This window comes from Humulus lupulus, chromosome 1 (assembly GCF_963169125.1).
Source record: "Humulus lupulus chromosome 1, drHumLupu1.1, whole genome shotgun sequence".
Taxonomy (NCBI): domain Eukaryota; kingdom Viridiplantae; phylum Streptophyta; class Magnoliopsida; order Rosales; family Cannabaceae; genus Humulus; species Humulus lupulus.
Genome location: NC_084793.1, coordinates 279,401,391 through 279,415,403, shown reverse-complemented (window position 1 = coordinate 279,415,403; position 14,013 = coordinate 279,401,391). Strand labels below are relative to the sequence as shown.

The 14,013-nt window shown below is 29.5% G+C and overlaps 1 protein-coding gene across 1 annotated transcript; it reads right to left on the bottom strand.

Annotated features, from left to right (window-relative positions):
- Positions 1-8,775: 8,775 nt before the first annotated feature.
- Positions 8,776-12,505, bottom strand: LOC133807155 (ubiquitin-conjugating enzyme E2 1-like). Its single transcript, XM_062245326.1, has 6 exons — positions 12,098-12,505; positions 11,934-12,018; positions 11,735-11,827; positions 9,412-9,500; positions 9,208-9,293; positions 8,776-9,118 (listed from the first exon to the last, which is right to left on the bottom strand). The coding sequence occupies exons 1-6, from the start codon at positions 12,167-12,169 to the stop codon at positions 9,076-9,078; spliced, it is 468 nt and encodes a 155-aa protein (XP_062101310.1). The 5' UTR covers positions 12,170-12,505; the 3' UTR covers positions 8,776-9,075.
- Between the last annotated feature and the right edge of the window lie 1,508 nt (positions 12,506-14,013).

Sequence of the window (14,013 nt, the reverse complement as noted above, 5' to 3'; positions counted from 1 at the left end):
TATATTTTCAGTTTTACGTTTTGTTCATTAGTTTTTTCCTTCTTTTTTCATACTAAGTTTTTACTTAATTTTGGCCTTTTTAACATTGCCCGAATTGAAAATGGAGTTAATAAAGGTCGCTATACGACCCCTGGAGAAATGGGTTGCTTCACTTTTGGGTTGACTCTGTTTCGGAGGAAGACCACAGAGCACCGGAGCTTGAGTCGGCCGAAGAGCTCCAGACCGAAGTCGAAGGCGCAAAACTTTGAACGCTCTGTTTCTCGACCCAATTCTCGATCATCATAGCTCGCCTGAGATTGTTTTTCTCCTTCTCTTATTTCTGTTTCTTCTTCATAACTACTCTAGTAGTAGTAGCATAACCACTCCTACCTTCCTCTTCCACTTGTTCGTGATCACCACCACCCTTTGATTCGTCAATCGAACGGTAGATAACATCTAGAAGAGAGGAAGAGAAAGATGGAGTTCTTCTCCTTTATGGGTTCGTTTCTTTCTCCCACTTATCCATACTTAAGTCTTAGTGTAGTAGCCTAGTAACAGATCAAAGAGGGGATTTATTATAAGGAGAGAAAAAGAAGAAGAAAAGAGAGAGTTGTAGTGTTAGGTCTGAGAACGTCAAAAGTTGCAAAAATAGATTAATGGAATTGCAAGTAGATCTTGTTCATATGAAATAAACAAAGAGTGGAAAGAATTTAAAATTATATAAACAGAACAAGTGAGAGTGATAGAGAAAAATACGGCAGAAACATTATAAATTTGTTTATAAATATGTAAGTATTAAGGAAATGGTCTTTAAGTGTCTATAAGTATTAAGCAACCCACTGCAACTGCTAATGTGAGTTATATATATGAATTACGAATGCAACCACATGCAACCTAAAGCAACCCATGGCTAGTCCAAGTGCAACCCACTGCAACTCCTAATGTGAGTTATCCAAATGAATTACGAATGCAACCTAAAGCAACACATGGCTAGTCCAAGTGCAACCCACTGCAACTCCTTATGTGAGTTATCCATACGAATTACGAATGCAACCACATGCAACCTAAAGCAACCCATGGCTAGTCCAAGTGCAACCCACTGCAACTCCTAATGTGAGTTATCCAAATAAATTACGAATGCAACCACATGCAACCTAAAGCAACACATGGCTAGTCCAAGTGCAACCCACTGCAACTCCTAATGTGAGTTATCCATATGAATTACGAATGTAACCACATGCAACCTAAAGCAACTCATGGCTAGTCCAAGTGCAACCCACTGCAACTCCTAATGTGAGTTATCCAAATGAATTACGAATGCAACCTAAAGCAACACATGGCTAGTCCAAGTGCAACCCACTGCAACTCCTAATGTGAGTTATCCATATGAATTACGAATGCAACCACATGCAACCTAAAGCAACACATGGCTAGTCCAAGTGCAACCCACTGCAACTCCTAATATGAGTTATCCAAATGAATTACGAATGCAACCACATACAGCCTAAAGCAACACATGGCTAGTCCAACAACTAAAAAAACTCATACAAATTTTAAGCAACGTAATATAAAACTAACATAATATAAAAAATCTTATTTGCAACTAAAGCAACGTAAAATAATATTAGCTAATGTTTATTATTTTATGGTTTTATATTTTTAATATTTTAGCTAACTAGATGAAATAATATTCAAGATATACTAAATTACAACAAAATGATGTTTGTATAAATTTAAGCTTATATTTGAATGCTAATGTCAAATAAATCTGGAATGATTCACATAGTTGTAGCACACAGTACCAAAAACTATATGTGAATCATATAAATATATTATATATATATATACATGATGATAAGATCTGATATGTATGTCATGAAGTTTCTTAATGGAGAGAAAGAGAGAGTATTTACATGTATATTATTTAATGAATAGTGAGAGACTAATGAGATTCTTTGTGGCTTGATATTGTAGTTTTCTCTGATGAATTGTCTAGTACAAACCGTAATTTTAGAAAAAAAAAATTTAAGTTATATATTTATAAACTAAATCTTTAATTACCGTATAAATGAAATAAAATAATTTGATAAAGGTATTAATGAAAGTATCCCTATAATAAATCTATGAAGTGTAACTATAAAAATACATTTTTTTTTTAATTTATGAAATGGGGTGGAGGTGTATATATAAATCTATGGAGTGTAAGTATAGCTCCCTTTTAATGAAAATTAAGTCATATTTAAAAAAAAAAACAAAACAAAAAATACCCTTACTTAAACAATTAGCTAAAAAAATTAATATATGTATCTTTTCTAAAAAAAAAAAATATTGAAAGATCTTAATCTCATCTTTTTTTTCAACACCTGTGATTTATTTTCTTTGGTTGGTGTTTGTTTGTTTGGTTGCGACTATAGAATAGTAAGAGTATACTTTTGTGTTTTCACATTCCAATCATGACAAATAGAAAAATAACAAAAATTTGTTGTTAGTCACTGTGAAACTTACAATTTTTTTTTATTTTGAAAATGAAATAATTCAATAAAATCAGAAATTACATAACAGGAAGTGGTATATCAGCAATATATACACATCAGGAGGACAAACTCCATTCCAAATGCCACAAGCTTTAGTAGATAAAGTTAATTGGGCTAAACAATGAGCCAAATAATTTGAAGTGGTAGGAGCAAACTGAAAATGCAGAGAAGTAAAGGATGAAACTTACAAATTCATACTCTTAAATTTCAGTTTAATCTCATCAAATATTAAAATGAATAAAATACTCTTGTCAAAAAGTAAAGTTTCAATTTTGAAAAGTCTAAAGACTAGTACATTTGTCGGATGAATTTGTGAAGTGAAGTCTTTGTAATTTTGAAAAATCAATGATGGGTTGGTTGTTTTAGCATTTTTTTTTTTAAATTACGTACATAAAGAAAATTATATTCATTGTTATTTGGACAATGATAATTTTGTTATTTCTAAAATCGTACAGTACAAATCATGCACTTTGCCTATAAGTTCAGAGGGTATATGTTTATAATTATCATATGAAGAAATTTGTTCCCCTCTAGCCTACAGCCAAATAAAAGAAAAAAAGTCCTAACAATAATATAAAATCCCTCTTAGGAATTTCAACTACATAGCCAATTGTTAAAGAAAAAAAATGACCATATTTATTTTCAACTATTAGTGAAGGCTAGCTTGATGGGTCTCACCTATTGAGATGGAAAATTATTTTTCAATAATTTGAGCTAATATATAAGTACTATGGGTCCTTATAAGTAGTGTTATAATGATACATTAGGTTACAATAATTTCAGAAACAAATTAATCCAAAGGACAAAAAAAAAGTAAGGATAAAGAAGTGAAAGACGGTATGGGGTGCAGTATGGTGATTTAAGGGTGCTTCTTCAAGAGCTAGTTATGGCCAAATGGTAAAAATACTCTACCCAATCAAACTTTAATTTTATTTTTATTCTTATTATTATTATTATTTGGGCTAAAATATTTCTCTACAATGTAGTTTAAGCAATTTTAATTAGTAAATAGCTCCAAAATGCATATATTTACTTTTGTCGTTTAAATGAAATTATTAGAATAGTATTTATTTTCCTAATTACGCTTTGTAGGGGAGACTGTATTTTGTTAAAAAGAAAACTCCAATAAAAACACGTAAGTATCTCAATAAACCATAAAGAATTAATTGAAATAAACCATACATTATTAGGCTAAGAGCTACTTTACTTTATTATCTATTCTAAGCTTTATTAATATGCATGTTGTCCATATAATACTTTTTGCTACTAAGAGCACTCCCATCTGGTGCTCTACTTCATCTTTTAAAATACCTCCTCAAAACACACATTTTTCTATTTTACCTCTAAATTTTACATTTTATCATACATTAGATTCTCTATTTTTTTTCTCTATATCATTTAAATATTATATTTTCAAACATTTTTTATTCATTTAAAATATTTTCTATAACTATCAATAATATTTTTATATATTTTAATGTTTACAATATCTACCCATATGTAATATCACATAATTATATTATAATTTAAATTTATCCAAATTTATAAGATAAACTAAAATATCAATTATTCTAAAAAAAATTACAAATAAATTTTTTTATTATTCTCAAAATATATTTTAGGAGTTTTCATTAGAAATATTTAAATATAATATAATATTGTGAATATATTTTGGGAGAAAAATTAATAATATATTAGGTTGAATGATGAATAGTATACCTTACATATAGCTTTTTACTGTAGATTTATCTAAAAATATTTGTAAAATACCTCATCCAATGTACACCCATTTTTCTTAGTTTGAGCTATCTTTTACAATTTTTGGTAATATAACTCACCAGATGTGAGTACTCTAATGCCCATTTATCACTTTTTTTGTGGAAAATAGAAAAAGAATAATATTTTATATAAAAATTGAATTTATGGTGCGATCGTGATCTATTTATAATAATAACAAATTAGATAAATTAAGTTAGTGATGGATTATGATTTATTGGTAGCAATAAAAATTTGACACGTGAATAATAATATAAATTCAATAATTGAACAAAAAAAAGTGAAGCTATAACCTAATTAATCAAATAATTATAGCTTCCAAAAGATTGAAACATTTCCTAACAAAAAATATATTTATATTTACATATTCCATAAACTTTCAAACATGGCTGCATTATATTATATATATGGTACTGGTATGGTTGAAATGACTCTTAACTAACCTAGTACTTATAGATAAAGCTCACTTAAACATCATCTCATTTCAATTTTTGTGTTCATTAATGGGTTTATATAGCTGGATAGCTTTTATAATTTTGTCTTGGTTTTGCTTGTAATTTAGGTGAAAGATTAGACTAATCAACAACGTCAGGACCCATCCCATGTAATAGGATCCTAAAGTTCTAGTATAACCAACACTGGGGGTCTCTTGTGCTTTAGCTCTTATACATAGCTTTCGGATAAGGATAAGCTACACAATTTTGCAAATATATTCCACTGTATACCGAGAAAGATTACGGTGCAATCACTTTTTTAGCTATATTGGTGCAGTTAGTTTTTATTTTTGAGTTATTTTTTATATTTTGATAATTCTTTTCTAATTTTTTTATATAACTGTATGCATTGTATTCATTTAAGACATCCTGCAAATTTTTAAGAATTTTTGAATAATTTACGGTACCGAAAAAATGTTCAAACAACTTGTTGCACAAGTGCTTATTTTTTTGTATACGCGTATAAAATTTAATTATTTAAACATTATTTTCAGTATTATAAATTATTCAATTTTTAAAAAAAATTTACATGCTATCTTAAATAACTATAATGTATATAATTATATAAAATAAAAGATTATGGAAGTGTCGAAAACACAAACGGCTACACTATAGTCTTACCTATATATATATATATTTGTCCGGATATAATCCACAATATTTGAATATATATAGTACATATTGAGTGAAAGTGGTTGTTTGGAATAGTCGAAGTGGGTTAGATATTTTTTTTTGTTATTTTAGTATAGATTTTTTTGGAGCTTTACTTCAATCTCTTTGTTATGCCTAGCTATAGAAATTTTGTGCGGCATGTGGGTGTGGCCCTGTGCAGTTTTGGCATTTGAACACTTTTATTTGAGTAATAATGTTTGCACTCAAATATTGTACCAACTAACGTGATATTGTTTTTTAAAACAATAGATCTCGTCTAAAATAATTGTGATTGATTAAAAAAACTATCATGTTAGTTAGTGTAGGAATGTGGTTATTTAGAGCTACTTATAATTGAAATCTTTTTTTTTATTATTATAAATATTGGAATATTTTCATCACAATGGAAATGAATATTTCATATGACTAGCTAGTTTACTTTTGGAAATAATAACGCAAGTAAAATTGAAGAAATAAGATTTTTGAAACATTATCACCAACTCAAAATTAGAGGTTCATAGGGTAAGAGTCCTCCACCAATAATATATACAATGTTCATATATCTAAATTTGCATTTGGGATACAAATCGAACATGATTATTTCTTCAAATAGTGGAGTATAAATATATATATATATATATATATATCAAACTTTTCAAGCAAATAAACCTTCATATACAACTAATACTTCTCTAAGAAAATCAATTTCCTAATATGTAGTGATACCATTTATAGATTTTTACAAAAAAAATACTTAATTTTGCTAAAAAAAATATATTTTTAAGGTAATTTTTTTCAATTTTATGATTTTAAGAAAATTTTACATTTTTATATATTTTTTTGAAGTTGTTTTTAGGTTTTTTATTGGGTTAATGTATAGTTGTTCTGATATATATTATTTTTTTAAGTTTATTTTGGAATGATGTAATGAGTTGTTTTCAAATTATTTTTTAGTTGTTTTTCATAAAATTATATTTTTATAATCATGAAACTTTGAAAATAGTATTTTTTTTAAACTTAAGTGCGTATTTTTTTTTTTAAATGTAAGAACAATAAAAAAGTAAAAAATTATTTATTTAAGAAAAAACCCTATCATTTAAGATATGGTTGGAGAGTGAGATTTGATTAGATTAGATCACTTTTATCATGCGATTTTATTATAAAAATTTATAACTTTCATCCAACTTGATTTTTCCTAATTTATTATTGGTAAATGATTAACTTTTATTTTTCCTCTTATATGTTTTTAATTCAATCTTATTCGATACAATCTTACTTTCCGAACTTAGCCTCAAACTAATAAAATGAGAAAGAAAAATTTGAATGGAAAATGTGGGTGAATACTATTGTCAAAAGCATAATATACTCCAATTAGAATATATTTTGCTATTGTCAATTCTGGATTTTTGTCTCTCAACAAATCTCAAATCAGTGATTTTCACACACTTTTATATTGCCGATTACTATTGAATGCCATCTCTTCATCTAATATTCAGAATCTTTTTGAAAAAAAAAATCAGACTGATTCTTCTTTTTGTCCCAAGTCAGAATCGGTCGAACATTTGGTCCCTCCATCAATGAGATTGTGATGATTTGCTGTATTAAATTTAAATATTTACAGTTAAACACTTCAATTCACAGTTGACAAGCAAATCACGAGAAGTTTTTTATTTTAGTGAAAACTTGGCAAATCACAACAAGTTGATAACATTTTTTTCATGTTAAGAATTTTTTTACACAAGTACTTTAACTATTATAAAATCTCAACCTTCTCCACTCTCACGTGACCAATTTCTCTTAATGAGGAGAAAAAAGTACTATATTTTTGCATTTTTTTCCCAAATATTCATTTGAGCAATCTATGAAAGGTCTTATAAGCTCCTTTTGCATTTCTTGAACATATAGATTTTTTTTGCTGCTAGTACTTGGTACGGTAGATTGCAAATAAATAGGTTTAATTGGTAAAAATTAAAAGCTGAGTGACCAAATCATTATACCCTAACAGTTAAGGGACCTATTGTGCAATTAACCTGTCAGCACTTGAAGTCTATTAGATAACAGCTGTAGGTTCTCTTCTCTGCCAATCAAAGAGCTTATAACATTTGAAATAGTTCGCTTTTAGCTTTTACACATAAGGATTCAAAATCAAAAAAATCTCAAGCTCAAGTGGATATCCATGGATAAATTCAATTGCTGGTACACCATCAACATCAGCCAGATAGTATGTATGAATGTGAGTAAATGGTATTTTTTTTTTGTAGAAGTAAAATTGTGTACCATTCATTGCCCAAATATTGGTCTATCTCCTTATTGCTTGAAATATTTCTCAGGACTGTGTTCTCTGCTAACTCTCTTAAAATTGTACCAAACTAAATCAGAGGTCAGAGAAAGACCCACCGAAAAATAAAAGCCTTATTCAAGTGGGGTTCTAAAGGAGTTCACTGGATAGCTAATGCAATTAACAAGAAAAACAATGAAAGGAAAGGACCCCTCCTCCAATCTTCAAGTACACTTCTTATCCCATGCACCAAAAGAACAGAACCTTACCATGACTTTTTGTCCATTTAAATGCAGAGCTACAAATCCATGGACAAGCCCACATGCCCATGGATTGAGAAAATATAACAGCCATTTGTTCATTTGAGGCTGCTGCAGATGAGAATAAACCTCATCAACCACTCTTTGCTATTATTATACCGCTTGAACATAACACATATTGTGTTATGTTTTAAATTTTCTTACCATTATTGTGATGTGCATATCATAACCACCTTATATTACTTGGATGGTCCTTAACAGCTCCATATTTCAATACGTTTCATTAATGACTGCGAAATTATGTCTGTTAGCAATCTAATAAATGTAGTGTACATGCAATGTTTCATGTCATAACCAAAAAAAACCCTTAAATAGATTTAAAACATTGTCGTCACATAAGCCACATACATGGCCAGAAATGTTAATCACACGTGACATGACATGACTATACTCCAAGGAAGAGAATTAACATAAAAATAGATAGATAAGGATAGTAAAAGTACTGGTTATCCTCTCAAAATATAGCAATTTTCCTTTTTGTCACAAGGCGTATAGTGGTTGATACCCACCAATATGGAGGCCTGTAATCTTATTTTGAGCTTTCTTCTGAAAGATTCGAAATTTAAGATTGAGAAAACATGCATCTTTAGTGGCTTATATGTTTATATTGACATGAATCGTTTTGGTGTTGTATTTCATTGCTTTAGACTTCAATTGCAAAATTAAAATGACTTCTAGTCATATCTCTTCTTGGAATCGCAAAATTAAACAAGAAGACCCATTAGCTTCTACAGTCCAGAGAATGAATTTAAATTTCTGTTTATATTATTATCAGTTGTGAAGATTAAAAGATCTTCTAATTTACAATTAAACATTCTCTCTCATATGATATTGACAAAATGTAACTATTACTGAAAAATGTAAAAGGGAAAGAGACAAAAAAAAGAGCCTATAACTACTAAAGTAATGAAGCAGAACATTTTGTGAGGAGATGCAGAAGATAAAGAGGCATAAACATATGCGCACTGGAGGCTGGGCATCAGACCGTAGCAAGCCTAGTTCGAATAGTTGCAGAGACAGAGCAGAAGAATTTCATTGAGATTTTATGAAGATTCTATGGAACGACGAGCACAGCGACGAACTCTCCTGCAAATTTCCACAATGCAGAGTTAGTTTTAGCAAATCATAATTCTGAAATTAGGGAAATATATGCTGTCAGCATACTTTTTACATACTTGTTATAAGCCTGGATATCGTTTTGATACAGCTGAGCGGCCTCAGGATTTGCAGGACTTGCGGGATTTGGATCAGTTAGAAGTGACTGCAACAAATAAATTAGCGAAATCATAGCACATCATCAAATTTAAAGGCAGTAAAAAAAAACTAAAAGAGAGATTGGTTGGAGGCAGTAAAATAGAAGTTTGAGATTGGAATATTACCTGAACGGACGTTAAAATTGTTGAGACATTGTGGCAGGGTGACCATGCATCCTGAATTATATCCATACATAGTGTACCATCATGATAAACTGTTTTGGCAACGTCAAAAACAAGTATTTAAAATTAATAAGTAAAAGAAATAAGTCAAAGTATTATTTAACATGAATACTTTGCCTGGAACATAAACTGAGTCATAAAATAGGCAAACAATAAAACAAAATATAAGGGCAGTTTTCTGAAATGACATACTTGAAAGAAAAAAATTAGAGCATGGAAAGACAGACTAGAAAGTGAGATTATGAGGATCATTAGCAAACATGTTCACCCATAATTGCAAGTTTTAAACATGATTCCACTTTGATGACTTCTCTTCCTCACCCCTCAAACACCAAAAGACATTTGAAAGTAGACAAAGAAAATTGGAATCAAGCAAATTTCAAGCCTACTGCCCTATCAATCTTACTGCATTTAATTGGATAGTGATTGTTGGTTGTAAGGAGCCTAATCATAATGTATAATCAGGTTTCTGTTAGGTCCCAAATAGATTCACACAAAACACATAGAAAACTACAAGAACAATGAACAAATTAATAGCATATTATAGCTAATAAACCCAGTGGTATTCAAGACACCACCACTCTCCCCAAAGAGCTACTGCTCTTAATCTCAGATTCAAACAATGGATGCCCTCGAGATCTACACAAACCTATTTAAATATACTCAATATAGGCTCTTACACTTCTCAAAACCACTTACTTACCCCTTTATTATTCTTTATTACAAAATATAACCCACAATCCCCACTACCTTATTAATGTCTATTTGCTGACTATTGCGTTCCTAACAGTTTCATGCCTACTACCCTATAAATCTTAATGCGTTTGACTGGATAGTGATTGTTGGCTCGTGTGGAGCCTAATCATAATGTAACTTAAGTGTATGATGAGTTTCTCTCACGAGGAAAGTTGCCCTAAAATTTTCTATAACGTAGAAAATACTCATGAATCAATTTTAATAGGAGTGTTTGAATAAAATTATTTTGTAAATGAAATAACTCATTTTCTTTTTCATTATAATGATAAACAGCAATGGAAAGTGGATGAGCTCTCATATCGAGACTAAACTACTACAAACCTTATGTTTTGCTTTGTTTTCAGTTTTTGTCCATTTATTATGGCTCTTGTAAGCAGAGATTGGGGTTTATTCTAAAACAGTGATCTGCCAAAGAATGGCTAAAGGAAATAACAGTGAGATGTTGGAAACAAACACAAGGCTGGAAACTAGAACAGGGCCTGCAATTAAACTTCAGCAAGTAAATTATTAGTACCAGAATCATAAATTAGAGGCAAGTTTGAGTTTCAAGCCCATTACAAAATTTGTTTCATTTTTCCACCCTTTTTCAGTTGTGCATGTTAAAAATTCATGCAACCAAATACCACACTCCAAGATTTCCCCAGGCTAAAATGGATGCTTCACAACCAATTTTTGTAGAGGCATGTCCAGTCTAGGTCCATATAGCAACCTAAAGACTAACAGTGGTCATAGAATTTCATGGTAGTGTATACTAACCTCCATGTTCCAATTACCATGGCTTCAAAAAGTAATATCTATTCATCATGTTCTAAACTCCTCCACACTTGAAGCATGTTTAACTTGTTGGAAGGACCATTTAAACAATATTCCAGATGAAATAGAAGAGTATGGAGTAATGATATGTGCACACAATTTGTCAAAAAAAAAAAAAGAAGATATGTCCATAGATATGCAACAAAACATTATACACAGTGACGTGGCGCAGATAGTGAGTCTCATTTTTAAATAAATATGATTAGTTAAATATATATGCCACATCTATATTTGGTGCATATTTTGAGTGCACATATCAATACACTAAAGAGAATTGTCGACCATATCCCCAAATCTTTAATGATAGAGTATGCTATTAACTATCTTAGGTGTCTTCCTTGTATCACCTGGGTCCATATACTTGAAGCTATGGAGAAACAAACAAGGAGTGATTAATATAGATAAATATTCAGTTACTCTTGTGAGAATCCCTCTAATTAAGATAGAAAATGCAATGAAGTCTTGACAGTGGCATATAGAAGTTAATGAACCATACAACCAATAATTCGAATGATCAGCAATAAGTAAGAAAAGAAATTCATTCATGACTCGATTACACCAAGATTTTGAAAAATAAAGGCCATCGTCGAGACTAATTCAGACCGATTCAGTAACCCAAAAAGGCATAAAAGATAAAAAGATTCAAGTCATTCAAAGGCTACAACAAACAATTGGGAAAAAGATCAATGAAACTAACCATTAGGATGAAATATTTCGGAGGTAAATCGAACTCGTGGAGGCTTTTCGGGATAATTATTGCCGAATGTCAATCTCAAACTGAAAACTCCTCCTGAATTGTCAATTTCCCCAATTCGCAAACAATCAGCCAAAATTCACATAAAAAGACCAAAATTGAAACACAAGCAATAAATTAAAATCAGGTAGATGAGATCTACCTTCCCAGGGGGTCTCATCGGGTCCAAAAATGGTAGCACTCCACACGAAAATATTATCATCGGACAAGGGACTAGCACTGCAACCCTGAAAACAAAAAGAACCGAATTGAATTCAAAATCGAAATTGAAGAAATGTTTAGGTTAGAACTTAGAAGGACAATTACCCCTGTAGGTTCGTTAATGATGGCTTTAAGATCGGACATGAGCCGAAGCTGCGAAGAGGAGGAAGACGCCATGGGAGATCTATGAAATTCGAAGCGGTGAAATTGCAATTGCAAAAGGGGGTAAGCTTGTGGACCAAAAACTGTGTCTTCCGATATATATAAAAAAAAGCAAGAGAGAGAGAATTAAAATGGGGTTAGTGAAAAGGAGTGGTGCATAAGGTCGAAAGTTATGGGAATCAAATATGAATGTAATCGTTTCAGAGAGAAAAAATAAAAAAACAAAAGAGAAGATGGAATCGAAATTGATGAGCTTCTCTCTCTTTTTCTTTCTCTTTCTCTTTCTTTCTTTCTTTCTTTGATTGGTTAATTTTGGTTCTGTAAATATCTTAAAACTAGCCCACCTCACCACCTCCACTCAACTCCTTTCTCTCCTTTGTTTTTATTTAAATATGTAACGGTCAATTTTGATTCTCCTTTCTTCTTTTTTTGGATTTTCACCTTTAATTACTAAAAAATATATATTATTTACTCTCTTTGCTAACTTTTTTTATATAATAAATGTGTAGATAACAAAATTTTTTGTTTTTAATTTTTTAATGTTAATTTTAATGAAATATTCATATATTTAACAAAATATTCTTACATTTAATGATAGTTTGTAAACATTTAAATTTAAATAAAATAAAATAAATAATTAAACAAATTAAAATATGATATTTTTGAGATATTTTACAGTGATAATTATTTAAAAATAACAAATAATTGAACAAATTAAAATATGATATTTTTGAGATATTTTACAATGATAATTATTTAAAAATAACAAATAATTGAACAAATTAAAATATGATATTTTTTAAATATTTTACAATGATAATTATTTTAAAATAATAAAATCATATGTTTTATAACTTAAATAAAATTTAATTAAACTTAAACTTACTTATTAAAATAATATCATATTTAACGTATAATATAATCTATTGTCAATTAGCAACAAATTATTTTTCTAAAAAAACTAGCAAGAAACTTAAATTTATAATTCACTTATAATATTTAATATTATATTAAACATATAATATATAATTTGAAATTTATATGACATTAATATAAATTTAATAAAAATAATTAATAAATTCTATAAATAAAACTATAGAAACGTCCATTGCACGTTACTTGTATCTAGTATTACATTAAATATATAATATATAATCTCTTGTTTTCACTCATAAATTCAAAAACTAGAACAAACATAAACTTAAACAAAAATAAATAAATTATTTAATTAAACTAGAATATTTATTTGAAATTTATATGACATTAATATAAATTTAATAAAAATAATTAATAAATTCTATAAATAAAACTAAGCAAACATGCATATTGCACGTTGCTTGTATCTAATATATATATATATATATATATGAATGTCCATAGTAATGAGAAATTTCTAAGTTACCCAAAATTAAATATCGATATTAATTATTAATTGTATTTGTGGTACTTACTTGATTTTCTTAGATCATATATATATCTATGTATAAATAGAGTTTAATCCACATTAAAATAATACACAATGTTATTACCAAAATTTCAGTTCGATGACGTGGCAATCAAAAGTGACACGTAGCAATGTATGGCCATCAAGTGGCACAAAAATGGTTGATGAACATGTTGGCCAAGGGAAGTGTAAGGGTTAAAAGATGACCTATAGAGTCGTCATGTCACTGGTCAGAAAAAGATTGGGCGAAAAGATGGTTTTACCTGGTCAAGAAATGATTTACCTGGCCAAGTAAGAATTTACCTGGTCAGGAAGTGATTTACTTGACTAGATATGAATTTGCCTAGTCAAGGAGTGTTTTACCCGACCAGATAAGACATTACCTCGTCAGGAAGTGATTTACCCGAGCAGGTAT